Below are 14,669 nucleotides of genomic sequence, written 5' to 3'. Positions count from 1 at the left end.
GGAGGGGTGACAACCAATTTTCCTATAACGGTTGGGTTACATCAAGGATCTGCTTTAAGCCCTTTCCTATTTGCTATAGTGATGGATGAGCTTACGATATCAATTCAAGAAAATGTGCCGTGGTGTATGTTGTTTGCTGATGATATTGTTTTGATTGATGAGTCTAGAGCTGGGGTTAATGCTAAGTTAGAATTATGGAGACAGACATTGGAAGCAAGAGGTTTTAAGAGTAAGACAGAATTCATGGAATGTCGATTTAGTAAGCAACGAAGTAGTGATGGGAGTGTAGTGAAGCTTGGTGAGCACGAAATACCGGTGGATGATTCCTTCAAATATTTGGGATCTATCATTCAAAAGTATGGAGAAATTGATGGAGATGTAAATCATAGGATAAAGGTTGGGTGGATGAAATGAAAGAGTGCAACTGGAGTGTTGTGCGATCGTAGAATGCCATTGCGGTTGAAGGGAAAGTTTTATAGGACGACTATTAGGCCCGCTTTACTATATAGTACGGAATGTTGGGCTGCCAAGAGACATCATATTCAAAAAATGAGTGTAGCTGAGATGTGTATGCTGAGATGGATGTGTGGAAATACAATAAAAGATAAGATTCAGAACGAGGAGATACGTAAGAAGGTAGGCGTTGCACCCATTGAAAATAAGATGAGAGAGAATCGTTTACGGTGGTTTGGACATATTCGACGAAGGCCTAATGATGCTCCAGTTAGAAGGATGGAGAAATGGGAAAATATATTAGTTAAAAGAGGTCGGGGTAGGCCTAGGAAGACATGGATGGAGGTGATAAGAAAGGATATGAATGCTTTGAACCTCACCGAGGACATGGCATTGGATAGAAATGAATGGAGGAGAAGGATTCATGTGGAAGACCCATAATGATTTTCTTTGTTGGTTCATATCGCCGACCCCAATTGTTTTGGGATGAAGGCGTAGTTGTTGTTGTTGTTGTTGTACCCACCTGTCAAGCGGATGTCGAGTCCGGGAGGATCTTCTGATGTCCAACCTCTGTGGAACGAGAATAAAAGGACTCGTATCTTTGCAACGAATGGATGAGAGCTCTTTGTCTCACCGGGTGTATACAACACCCTTATACCTTACTGGCTCCAAGTTTTGTGTGGTAATCTCTTCTGGTTGAGATGCATTTGTTGATTCCTCACATATCTCCTTTTGACTGCAGTCTGTAGAGCAATCTTCCTTAGCATTGGAGAAGAAATCTTAATTTAACCATGGATAGTACACCTCAACACTGGGACTTGAGTTAGCAACATGAGGACTTGAATTAGCCGGCTGATCGTCAAAATTCATTTCGTCAAAAATGACATTTTTCATTATTTTGACACGTTTGCTCAATGGATCATAGCACCTATACCCCTTGTAGTCTTCAGCATATCCCACAAACCTGCACTTTAAGGCTTTGTCTTGAAACTTATGTCTCAATGAGTTGTCAACGTTGTCAACGTGATCATAGCAAACATATCCAAACACACGTAATTCATGATAAATGGGTTGTATGCCAAATAGAGAAGAAAATGGTGACTTATTTTCTAAAATGGTCATGGGCAATCGATTTATCACATGGACTGTGGAGTGAAGAGCTTCTGTCCATAGTGTAATAGGGAGATTACTCCCGTGCATTATGCTCATTGCACTCTCAACAATATGTCAATGCTTTCTCTTAGCAATCTCATTTTGTTGAGGTGTACGTGGGTAAGACACTCTTCTCTTTATCCCATTATGTTGAAGAAAACCAACAAAATTACTAGAAGAGAATTCACCTCCATCACATTAGAAATTGAGAATGTTGGTAGAGAAATGGTTTTGGACAAAGGAGTGAAAATTTTGAAACAATCCAAAAACATCTGATTTGTGCTTCATGAAGAATATCTAGGTATAGCGCGAATAACTATCAATGAAAATAAGATAATATTTACTACCAGAAAGAGAAGCAATTGGGGCAGGACCCCAGACATCAGAACATATGACCTCAAAGGGCCTTGAAGCTCTCTTATTAATTGAATTGAAAGGCAAAACACGACTCTTACATAAATGACAACTAGGACACTTTATATCAGTGACTTCTGAACTTAGACTGGACTTAGGAATGAGATTATTCAAGACAAGTTTTTCAATAAAATGACGACCACAATGACCCAAACGACTATGACAAAGAGTTGGCTTATTACATTCAGAGATGGCAAACACAAATTCAGAAGAAACAAAAGATGACTGCTGATGATGAGGCTTCAAGGATGAATAAGCAGAATGAACAGAGGAAGGATCTTCTTGAAAGATATACATGTTGCCCCGTCTCTTTCCCTCAGCGAATGTCTCCCTCGTGCGAAGATCCGTGACATAAACATAAGAGGGAGTAAATTCAAATGAGGCATTAATATCATCAACAAGTTTTGAGACAAAAACAATGTTTTTCTTAGTATTAGGAGCATGAATAACGTTTGAAAGGTTAAGAGAAGACTTGGACATGGGTATAATGGCATTTCTAATATGTGAGATGGAGTGATGAGAACAATCTCCTGTGACTATGCTATTTTTACCAACATAAGGAGTAAGATTCAAGAGTTTACCCGCATCACCTGATACGTGGGTCGCTGCCCCGGAGTCGACGTACCAAGTGCTTTTATCATTTTGTTTCATATTCAAGCCTGCCAATAGCAACTCCTTCACTTCTCCATCCCTCTTAGCCTCTGCTTGTGGGGTTTTCCCCTTATTTTGAGGATTGAACCAACAATTTGCTTTAATATGCCCTTTCTTATTGTATAAGAAGCAAATAGGAATGGGATTTTGTCCCTGTATATTGGGCGTTGGAAGTAGACCACGACCCCCAAAAGCATTTCTCCCTTGTCCTCCCCTTCCTCGAAAGAAATTTTCTCCTCTACCTCTATCATAAGCTATCCCCGTGGCCAGCACATCTTGAGTTCCTGAATGCACATGGGTGCCCTCAGAAAACCCTTTCAGGGTCATTTCATACTGCAGTAGCTTTGCACGAAGATCTTCAAATTTTGGAAGCTCTGGGAGACACAATAAAGACGTCGCCAAAACATGATATTCTGGCCCCAATCCACTCATGGTCTGCTGCACCTTATCTTTATCACTGACGAGACATCCCACAATAGCCAGTTGATCTGTGATGCTTTTCATTTTATTCAAGTACTCCATAATAGACATCGAATCTTTCTTCAACATTTGAAATTCTTGCTTAAGAAACACGATTTTCGCTTCAGAGATTTGCGAATATGTCTGAACTAGCTTGTCCCATAGCTCTTTAGCTGAACAATCATCGGGAATGACTACAAGAACTTCCTGTGAGAGTGTTGAGGTGATGTATGCCACTAACGTTTGATCTCTTTTCATCCAAGCAACATATTATGGGTTTTTGAGAAGAATAATAGATTGCACCCCTTTCTCGTCCGTCTTTTCCTGTGAAGTGAACTCTGGAGGGGGTGAGACCGATCCATCCAGATGACCAGAGAGATCCTGGCTCCTTATAAAAGGAACAATCTGCCTTTTCCAGGTCAAGAAGTTGGAATTATTCAGCTTTTTAGAAACCAATTAGAGGAAAGGCCTGACTGCGGATAAGATGAGTCCATTTGAAAATGTTGTAAAAAGGAAATAAGAAAAGAAATGCCTGAACTGGACAAAGAAATTAGTCACTCGAATATTCCTTTTTTTTGGAGTGACGAGTATTCAATATTCGGGTATGATCAGAGACAAGAAAAGCAACTGATCAAAAAACTGAATATCAAAAGGTAAATCAGTGTCAGATTCAGTAAAAACATGAAACAGGGTTATGCATGTTTCAGGATAAAAGAATTGCAAACTTTAAACAACACAATATTGATTTCAGAAAGAGGAATATTCAGACTGAAAACAACACAATAATGAAGAAATGGTTCCAGATTAAGTAAAATCGTGAAACAGGAATATGAATATTTCAAAATAAGAGATTATGCAGATAGAAATACCACAAGTATTAACTTCAGCAAGTAAAATGTCCAGATCGAGTGAAGGGAACCTAGTCTGCGTCCCTTCACGTCGACAAATCCAACCGAAAACCCCTTTGGTTCCACATAGTTATGGAATCAATTAACTGATTTCGAGAGAATCAGATTTTAAAGAAAAAGAAGAAAAGAGGAGACACTGATAAGAAGGAAGAGAAGGAGAAATTGATAAGAGAAAGGAGATGTTATCGATCTTACTAGGACTGAAAAACAACGGAAGGAAGGAGGAAGAAGGCGCAGACGAGGAGGCGATCTAGTTATCGATCTTACCAGGACTGAAGAACAACGAAAGGAAGGAGGAAGAAGGCGCAGACGAGGAGGCGATCTTAGGCCAGACTGAAGACTATAAGGAAGAACGCAGACGAGAAGACAATCTCATGCTCTGATACCATCTTAGAAAGAAGGTCTTTACGCTCACCTGTGCAGGAAGAGGGAACGAGATATCGAGAGAAGAGGCTGTGAAAGAAAAGACATCAAATAAAGAAATCAACGTATTGCTTTTCGTATTAGGTTTTGATAATATATTTAATACACAATTTTAGGGTACAAAAATACCCTCTGACAACAAGCTTAATAACAACACTATCAACATTCGGATCTTGACCTGGTCCAATACAAGAGTCGGGTCTGGTTCTGCACAGACCCGACTTGGGTATAAGACCCAATAACGACTTCTTTTCAGCCATAGCTAGCAACTTCTTCCATTTTGGACAAATCGGTTTGATGTGCCCCAGTTCCTTACAAAAGTGGTACACAAGCTTGCTATAATCTCTCTTTCCGCCTTGACCACTTGCTTCATGGCTTTGATTCTTGAAGTAGGGAGGTTTGTAGGTTTTCAAGTTGTTTCTCGGTCTTGAGACGACATTAACACCTTCACTTTCTTCATGGTTGGAAGGTGTTGCTAGAACACTTGGGTTATTTTTGCTTATACCCATACGAGTCTCTTCCCCACTTAGTTTTGTAATTACATCTTCAAGAGAGGGGGAAGTGAAAGAGGATAGAAGAGAGGATCAAATTTGTTCAAATTCGGGTCTAAGCCCATTCAAAAAGTTAAAAAAACGATCCTCCTCTAATTGTTTATGCCTAAGTTTAATAGCCTCTCCACTCCATTTGGGCTCAAGCATAGCAAGCTCATCCCAAATAGAAGATAATTTCGCGAAATACTTTCTAATAGTCATTTCGTTTTGTTGAATAATCAAGGACCTTTTTTGAAGATAATACTTATGTGACAAATCCCTTGAAGTGTACATCTTTTTAAGGTATTCCTACGCTTGAGAGGCTTTCTTGAACTTGATGATGTTGTCATTAATCCTTGTCTCAACGGATGAGAAGATCCATGGTAGGATTTTGAAATTCCTCATCTCCCATTCTTCATGTGTCTTACTATAGTCTTCAAGATCCTTGGCTCTTTCTTCTATTTCAAGGATCTTTATTTCTCATTTTTCCATTAATGTGATTTTAGGCTCCGGTTCTGGAATCGAGCCTTGGACATAGCCCCAAAGCCCTTTTTCTTTAATATGAGCCTTCATGTTTTCGGCCCAAACATGATAATTGGAGCCATTAAATTTAAAACCAAGAGAGAAATGAGAGTCTTTTTTCACCCATTAGAGAGGAGAAATGAGAGAAAGAGATATGTACCACAAAGGAATTTTAGTCTTTCTTGGTAAAAGAGGCTTCTAAAATATTGGATGAAGACAAGAATCTATGCCAATAACCAAAAATTTGAGGGCACATTTTTTGAGGCACCCGAAAAATATGAGGAACCACACGATCTTCTTTCTTCAACCTTGCTGGGTACCATGTAAAAGTGTCTTCAAAAAGACACTATAATCAAGACACTGTAATGAAACAAGGTACAATAGAACAATAGGGAAACAAACACAATGCCAACAAAGGGCTTTAATAAACTCACTTAAAGTTGGTCACTAATGGACCAAATACAATCTCAAAAGAGATAAAAATACCAAACAACACAAGAGGCATACAAGCCTATAAGATGGGAAAAAACTCTAGAGAAAACCCTCAAATGCTTCTAAAAGCATTGAGGAATAACAAGGGAGTGAGGCTCTATTTATAGAGCCTCACTCCAACACATGGGAGGCAGTCCAACTCTTTGGACTGCCTTCCAACAGTCATTATTATGACTGTTGGGTGGCAGTCCAACGTCTAGTTGGACTGGTGCACAACAGTCATATTTTTGACTGTTGTGCCCAACAGTCATATTTTGACTGTTGTGCACAACAGTCATATTTTTGACTGTTATGCACAACAGTCATAAATATGACTGTTGACTGTATGACAGTTTATTTATTTATTTATAATGTTAAATTACATTTCAGTCCCTAGTGGACTGTACTATATGATAAAAGACAAAAATACCCTTATTGGGTATTTGGATACAATTTTATTTTTAACACTCCTCAAACTTATGGGGAAATCACCGAAAGTTTGCTAAGAAGATACAAAAATTGAGGTAGTGGAAGAGCTTTGGTGAAGAAGTCTGCAATCTGAAATTCGGACTGGATATATGGCAATGTAATGGTCCCCTTCAAATATTCTTCGCGAACATAGTGACAATCCATCTCAATGTGTTTTGTTCGCTCGTGAAATGTGTGATTGCTGGCTATATAGATGGCACTTTTATTATCACAGCATAGCTTTGAAGGTTCTGAGACATCAACACCCATATCGGAAAGTAGTGCTCTCATCCACACAACTTCAGTGGTTGTGGTAGCCATTGCCCTGTACTCAGCTTCCATAGAGGATAAAGACACTTTCTGTTGTTTTTTGCATCGCCAAGAAATGAGAGAATCACCTAAAAATACACAAAGGCCAGTAGTTGAGTGACGGTTATTGGGATCTCCTCCCCAGTCAGAATCAGTGTAAGAAATAAGACTTAAAGATGAGGAAGAGGATAAGAATAGTCCTTTAGATATAGTTTTCTTGATATATCGAACTATTCTTAATACTGCACTCATGTGGACGGTTGTGGGCGCATGTTGAAATTGACTTGCAGAATGTACGACATGCGTAATATCTGGCCTTGTAATGGACAGGTACATCAACGATCCAATAAGTTGTCGATAAGGGGTTGGATCATCTAATAATACTCCATTTTCAGCTCGTATTTTCGCATTTATTACTTCAGGAGTATCAACATATTTTGTGTCCGTGATTCCTGAACGCTCAACAATATCAGCTGCAAATTTGATTTGAGATAAAATATATCCTCTTGGTGAGTAGGCTACTTCAATTCCTAAAAAGTATCTCAAAAAACCAAGATCAGTCATATCAAAAGATTTTTTAAGCAAAATTTTAATATCTTCAATTTTCTTTTGATCATTCCCTGTGATGATCATATCATCAACATACGAAAGAAGAATGATCAATGAGGTACCTGTAGATCTCACAAAAAGAGCAGTGTCAGTGTAACAAGATTTAAATCCAAGTTTTAATATCGTACCACTGAACAGATCATACCATGCTTTAGGGGCTTGTTTAAGCCCGTATAGGGCTTTTTGAAGACGAAGGACCATGCCTTTTTCAATAGACAGACCAGGGGGAGGATCCATATATACTTTTTCATTTAAGTTTCCGTTCAAAAATGCATTTTTAACATCTAACTGATATATCCGCCATTTTCGAATGGATGCTATAGCAACTGGAGTTCTAACTGTAGTCATACGAGCTACTGGGGCAAAGGCTTCTTCATAATCTATACCATATTCTTTTGAATATCCTTTTTGCAACAAGTCTTGCTTTATATCTCTCAAGAGACCCGTCACTTTTTGTTTTAATTTTAAACACCCATCTACACCCTATTGTCTTCTTTCCGATAGGAAGATGTTGAATTGCCCAAGTGTGAGCCTTGTGTAATGCATCTAATTCAATTTTCATGGCTTCAACCCATTCGTTTATATTTTTGGCCTCGTTATAGTTGGATGGTTCATGATAGGAATGAATGGCTAGAAGACATGCCCTGTAGTTTGGTAAGAAGGATTCATATGAGACAAACCTACTTGGAGGCCTATGTGTTCGTTCTGACCTTCTAACACTAGTTTCTTCAGTATTTGTTAATTGATTATATCTATCAAGGGCACATGGATGCTCCCCAGTATTTCGTCTAGAGTATTGAAGAAGATCTTGAGATGGTTCACTACTTGAGTCATTAATAGACTCGAAGGTTTCAATATCATTACTAATACCTTTATTGGGTAACAAATCAAATAAGAAAGCATACTCGGATTCTTTTTTAGGAACTTCAAAATCAAATCCACTGTCATTTTCTAGAAAGGTAACATTTCTAGAAACATAGAGTTTATCATTTGTTTTATCATAACATCGATATCCTTTTTGATTATCAGCATAACCAAGAAAGACACATTTTATGGCTTTAGGAGAGAGTTTGCTATATTTTTCAAGAAGCACGAAGCATTTACAACCAAATACCCTTAGCTTTTTTAAATCAGGAGAAATTTTAAAGAGTTTTTCAATAGGAGACTTGTTTTCCAAAGTTTGAGAAGGCATTCTATTTATCAGATAGACTGCGGTTAGGGCAGCTTCAGCCCAAAATTGCTTTGGAATTTCTTTTGAAATAAGTAGGGTTCTAGTAGTTTCAATGATATGACGATGTTTTCTTTCAGAAATCCCATTTTGTTGAGGTGTCCTAGGGCATGATTTTTGATGCACAATTCCATGATTTTTTAGATATAATTGAAATTCATTTGAAAGAAACTCTCCCCCAGAGTCGGAGCGGAAGACTTTAATATTTGTTTTAAATTGATTTTTAACTAGATTATGAAAGTTTTTAAAACATGAAAAAACTTCGGATTTGAGTTTTAGAAAGTAAATCCAAGTATGTCTACTAAAATCATCTATAAATGTAACATAGTATGAATAACCACCTTTTGACATAACAGGGGCGGGACCCCACACATCCGAATGCACTAATTCAAAATTTTTATGTGTCACAGAGGTTCTAGACCCAAAAGGTATCATTTGCATTTTTCCAAGTATACAATCTTCACATACAAAATTTTTATCTTTACAAATTTTTTCCAAAAATGGAAAAAAAGATAATTTGGATATACTTGGGTGTTTTAATCTTTTATGCCAAAGATCTATATTAATGTCTTTGACATGATTACAAAATGTGTATTTTGGTAAACACAGGAAATCCATGTAGTAAAGGTCTCCTCGTCTATGGCCTTGCCCAATCAGCTTCCCTGACTGGAGATCCTGCACCCAACACGCCTTAGATGAGAAGAATACTTTACAACCATAGTCAACAATTTGAGAGACCGAAAAAAGATTCAAATCCAGTTTGGGAATGACTCTCACTTTTGGAACAAAGAATTTTTTTGAAATATCATCAAGGTTTCCTAAGCTTTTGACTTTTAAAGAGGTACCATCGGCAGTTGACACACATGAAAAATATGATTTAGTGCAATCAGATAATAGAGACTCATTATGAGTCATGTGGAAAGAAGCACCTGAGTCTAGAATCCAAGAGGTCTTACCTGGAGGAGACGAGGAAGAGATGGCAGCTCCGGATGTAGAAGGTGCAACCTTAAGAAGTTGTGAGACGGCTTCTGCTATTTGAGCAAGATTTAATTCATTGAAGCTACCCCCTTTTCTTGATTCTTGAGGTTCTTCACTTAAGGCGGCCACCTTTTTAAATTTGGGACATTCCGGCCTTATATGTCCGGGTTCCTTACAATGATGACAAATAATTTTTCCTTTGTATCCTCCCTTGTATCCTCCTCCATTGTGTCCTTCTCCATTGAACTTCTTCTCAAAGTGAGGTGGTTTATATGTTTTCACAAAATTTTCGGGCCTTGCCATGGCAAGGACCTCATCATTAGACTTGTGCATTCCAAGTGTTGTCTCTTCTTGACAAATTTGAGCAAGGGCCTCACTTATAGAAGGAGAAGTGGTCCTATGAAGTAAGGAAGATCTTACTTGCTCAAATTCCGGTCGAAAGCCATAAAGAAAGGAGAAAAGATTTTCTCTTTCGATTTGGGTCCTTCTCATATCAATAGCCGAACCTTCCCATTTTGGTTCCAACATGGCTAATTCATCCCAAATAGGAGATAAAATACCGTAAAAATCTCTTACACTTTTATCTCCTTGTTTTGAATTACGTACCTTATCTTGGAGATAATAAAGTCTAGCCATATCCTTTTGGATAAAAGTACTTCTTAGAAAGCTCCATGCGTCACATGCCTTCTTGAATTTGATGATATTGGTGGCGATCTTGAACTCCATGGTATTCATAAACCATGAGAGTATTTGTGCATTGCTTGCCTCCCAATCTTCCAATTTATTTTGAAATTCTTCTAAGGCTTTTTCTTTTTCTTCTTCGGACAAGGCTTTGACTTGATCTCCTTCTCTTCTAGTCAATTTGAGTTGTGGTTCACTATTAGAACCACTAACAAAACCCCACAATTTTTTTCCTTTGATATGATTCTCCATAGCCGTCGCCCACATCAAATAGTTGTTTTCATTGAGTTTGTAGGTGATGACGATGGCGAACTCTCTTTCTCCCATAATGAATACTTGAGTTTAGACTAGAGAAGATAGAGAATGATCAATGATCGAAGAACACTTCCTTCACGAGATTCTCCTTCTTTCAAGAACCTCGCTCTGATACCATGTAATGAAACAAGGTACAATAGAACAATAGGGAAACAAACACAATGCCAACAAAGGGCTTTAATAAACTCACTTAAAGTTGGTCACTAATGGACCAAATACAATCTCAAAAGAGATAAAAATACCAAACAACACAAGAGGCATACAAGCCTATAAGATGGAAAAAAACTCTAGAGAAAACCCTCAAATGCTTCTAAAAGCATTGAGGAATAACAAGGGAGACTCCAACACATGGGAGGCAGTCCAGCTCTTTGGACTGCCTTCCAACAGTCATTATTATGACTGTTGGGTGGCAGTCCAACGTCTAGTTGGACTGGTGCCCAACAGTCATATTTTGACTGTTGTGCACAACAGTCATAAATATGACTGTTGACTGTATGACAGTTTATTTATTTATTTATAATGTTAAATTACATTTCAGTCCCTAGTGGACTGTACTATATGATAAAAGACAAAAATACCCTTATTGGGTATTTGGATACAATTTTATTTTTAACCGACACAAAGTTCTTGATGAAAAACATGTGCACAAATGCACAATAAGAACACTTAGAACTTGTGCACAAAGGCACAACCCACAATATCTCACAAATGCACTAAGGCATAAAAAGGAATGAAAAAACTTTATTAGATAATGCTTGGGCTTTGTCTCAAAGCCTTGAAAATACACAAGGGGAGAGCCCCTTTAAATAGAGAAGTGGAGACCTTGGAGGGGCTCCACTTCTAGTCGTTGGAGCCCCTCCAACGACTAGAAGGTGCCCCCCCCAAGGCACATGATATCCTAAAATTAAAAATAAAAAAGATAAAAATAAAATAAGAAAAAGGAAAATAATTACAACATATTCAATAATATGAATATGCGTAAAATGACTAAAATACCCCTACGACTATTACAAGAAATATATATATATATATATATATATATATATATATATATACACGTAGGTAGATACATGTACATATATATATGAAATATATATGTGCATGTATCTTCCTATATATATAAAATATATATAGAATTACAATGATTTGGTATTACAATTTAACATAGTTATCATTGATGAATTGGATTTTGGGAAAGGGACTAAGGAGATGTAGGATAGAATAATTTGGAAGGCAACTAGAGATGGAATTTTCACAGTACCATCTTTTCATAGGGCCAGTTTAGAGTTTGGAATGAAAATTCTGCATAGATATTTGGGTCCTTTGCTTGCTGCTAAAATTTTTGCTTCTTTAATATGATAATATCCTTTGATAAAATTAGTGCCCAGGCTAATTTGAAAAAGAATAAATTGTTTTCTGCTAGCAAACCCATGTGTACGAGAAAGAATCTACATCCCATTTTTTTCGGGTATTGTGAATCCTTTCAAAGACTTTTTAAGGTAGGATGGTCATATGTATCAGTGAATATTTTGCTTTGCATAAGTGATTGTTTATTGGACTAATTATCCTTCATAAATGCACAAGACGGACAGTTATTTGGAATGGTGATTTTTGTCTGCTTGGTTGTTTGTTTGGGGAATTAGATAATGTGACTCCTCTTTCAGATTATCAATATTAATCATCAGATTCAAGGGAACATTATAATATGCTGTAAGTTTAAATGGCCTAATTGGGACTTGTAACTGTGACTGCTAGAGTTAATTCTACTGTGTTATCTTTTCTTTGATGTATTTATGGTGGCATATTGTCGCTGTCTTTTGGCGTATGTTAATATTGAGTTTGGTTTTGATTCTAGTGGAGCTCCTATTGTAGTGTCATCAGATACTCTAATCCCATCTCTGTTATGAAATTGGAAAATTCCACATAATATTCTTCCTGTTGTATTTCACATTCATTCCCGATGGTTGGCCTGCATATGTTGAATCTTTGTAAGTTGTGTATCTATCTAGTTGATGTTAAACATGGTTGATTTAAAAATTTCTTGTACTTCAAGAGACCTCACAACTGCATGATGTAGAGTTCAGTGCATCCACCTTTACATGCACTGTTGTATGCACTTTTATTTTGCATATTTTGTGTTTACTTTTCTAGTCACCTTTCCAGGTGCGCCCCAGGCTCTTCTCCAGAGTTGTGTTACTTTTGGAGTGTTCTCTTGCATTATAGAGGGATTGAATAAGCAACAGCCTGCATTAGCAATGCCACATTTTAATAAGACCGGTAATGGGGGTAATTCCCGAGCTGACTCGTACGCTGTTCTTCCTCCATTTACACTGCCATTGCCTTGTAATATGGTAGATGCATTTTCTTCCTTCTGTCAATCTTTATCAAAGCCTAAGTTTGGGTAGCATTAACATTCTGAAATCCCAAATTAGCTTTTAAAAATTTGCTTCTGTTCTCTTTTTTATGTTTTTTTTTCTGGGTTGGGTTGGGTTGGGGTGGGGATTTGTTTTGCACTGATTTTGGTGTTGTCTTGTAGCCTAGTTTCAAGTTGGAATCGGAAGGTATAAGCTGTAATGACATGAAACTTGTTCTGCAACCAATGTGATGTCTACTTGTACTTATATCAAGCTGTCATGTTGAGTTTTCTTTTTCTTTTGTTTTTTTGATAGACAAACTAGGGGATAGGACCCACGGGATTCGAACCAGACCCCTTGGTTATGATAGTGCAACCTATAACCGCCCAGCTATCTCATTCGAGACCAACATGGCAACATCTAGTTGAGTGCGTATCACTTTGTAGCATTGCTACTATCATTTTAAATTGTCCGTTTCATGTTGTATCAGCAAAAAATTGATACGTGGAATCGGCTTATTTTTTAAATAAATTTAAAAAAGGGATTAAAATATTTTTTAAATAAATTAAAAAAAGGGATTAAAATATTTTTTAAATATTTTTAATATTATTTTGATACTTTCCTGACACGTCATTTGCTGGTAAAAAATTGGCCAATTCAGCTCGATTGGTTTCAGAATTAGAATTGGCTGATTCTCTAAATCTATTTGAAAATCGATTCAGGGTCTGATACCATTCTGACAACATTGCTTGTATTATAAACACTGATATGTTTGGTTAATCTGGGCTTTGCACACAACATTTTGATAATAGTTTTCATAGAAGTGCTAATTTTAATGATACAAGTCCTGCAATGCCGGACACGTTCCTTAATAGGGGTCTTGTTGGTGATCAAGTTCCTAGTGAGGGTCCATCGATACTGAGTAGAAGCCCTCACGATGCAACTCTTACTGCACTAACAATTAAGCGAATTGTTGTGGATGAACATCAAATCTCGCATATTTGTGTATTGGCAATGATCAATCTGCTCACCTCTAGATACCAAATATCTTACACTTTTTCCGTGTGTGTGTGTGTGTGTGAGAGAGAGAGAGAGAGAGAGAGAGAGAGAGAGAGAGAGAGAGATCTAATAGTGAGATGGGATAAGGTCAGAGTGCCATTAGAGCTCTTTTGGGTGCCATTGATATCAAGACGAATGGCATCCAAACCAATACAAATGAGATGTCCATCACTTGGATGAGCCTCACCTTTCTCCATGATGTAGTTCGTACTTTGGTTGGATGGCATATGAATGGTTTAAAATGAACGGCTTGCAGTGAGCCTTATTCACTGTTTGAAGGGTGTCGTTCATCTTTAAAATGAATGACATCCAAGGTGGCTCTTACGGTGTCACCGTCAAAGATGCCTCTGACCTGATCCTCTCTCCTTGATAATCAGCTCAAGTACATCACAAGGTACTTGGCCACCCAAAACCTGACATGTATTTTTCCATCCCTTCCCCTCACGTTTTTTCTCAAGGACATATCCTGTACTAGAGATTGGTAAGCTGTCAAGCGCTTGTTTTTTTCTTTAAAACCTGATAATTTGCCAAAATTCGTCTAATGATTAAAATCATTAATAGCCAACTTTGTTAGAACTTTTTTACCTTTTACATGTGTGAAACTCATAAATTTCGTGTGATATTCTCTCCGCTAGTTGGGTATCTCAAACTCTCACTTAAAAAGAGGTTCACAAGTTTTTTTTTG

At 37.5% G+C, this 14,669-nt stretch overlaps 1 protein-coding gene across 1 annotated transcript in view; it reads left to right on the top strand.

Annotated features, from left to right (window-relative positions):
* Positions 1 to 13,191, top strand: part of LOC149813005 (chloroplastic import inner membrane translocase subunit TIM22-2-like) — a 37,403-nt gene extending 24,212 nt beyond the window's left edge. Inside the window, exon 5 of the mRNA XM_089990988.1 lies at positions 12,735 to 13,191. Coding sequence (XP_089847114.1) covers positions 12,735 to 12,976 — 242 coding nt within the window. The 3' untranslated portion in view covers positions 12,977 to 13,191. The remainder of the gene's footprint in view (positions 1 to 12,734) is intronic.
* The last annotated feature ends 1,478 nt before the right edge of the window (positions 13,192 to 14,669 follow it).

This window comes from Nuphar pumila, chromosome 16 (assembly GCF_984573655.1).
Source record: "Nuphar pumila chromosome 16, dmNupPumi1.hap1.1, whole genome shotgun sequence".
In the NCBI taxonomy this organism is placed as follows: Eukaryota; Viridiplantae; Streptophyta; class Magnoliopsida; order Nymphaeales; family Nymphaeaceae; genus Nuphar; species Nuphar pumila.
Note: the sequence above shows the minus strand (reverse complement) of the source record. Positions and strands in the feature narration are given on the sequence as shown.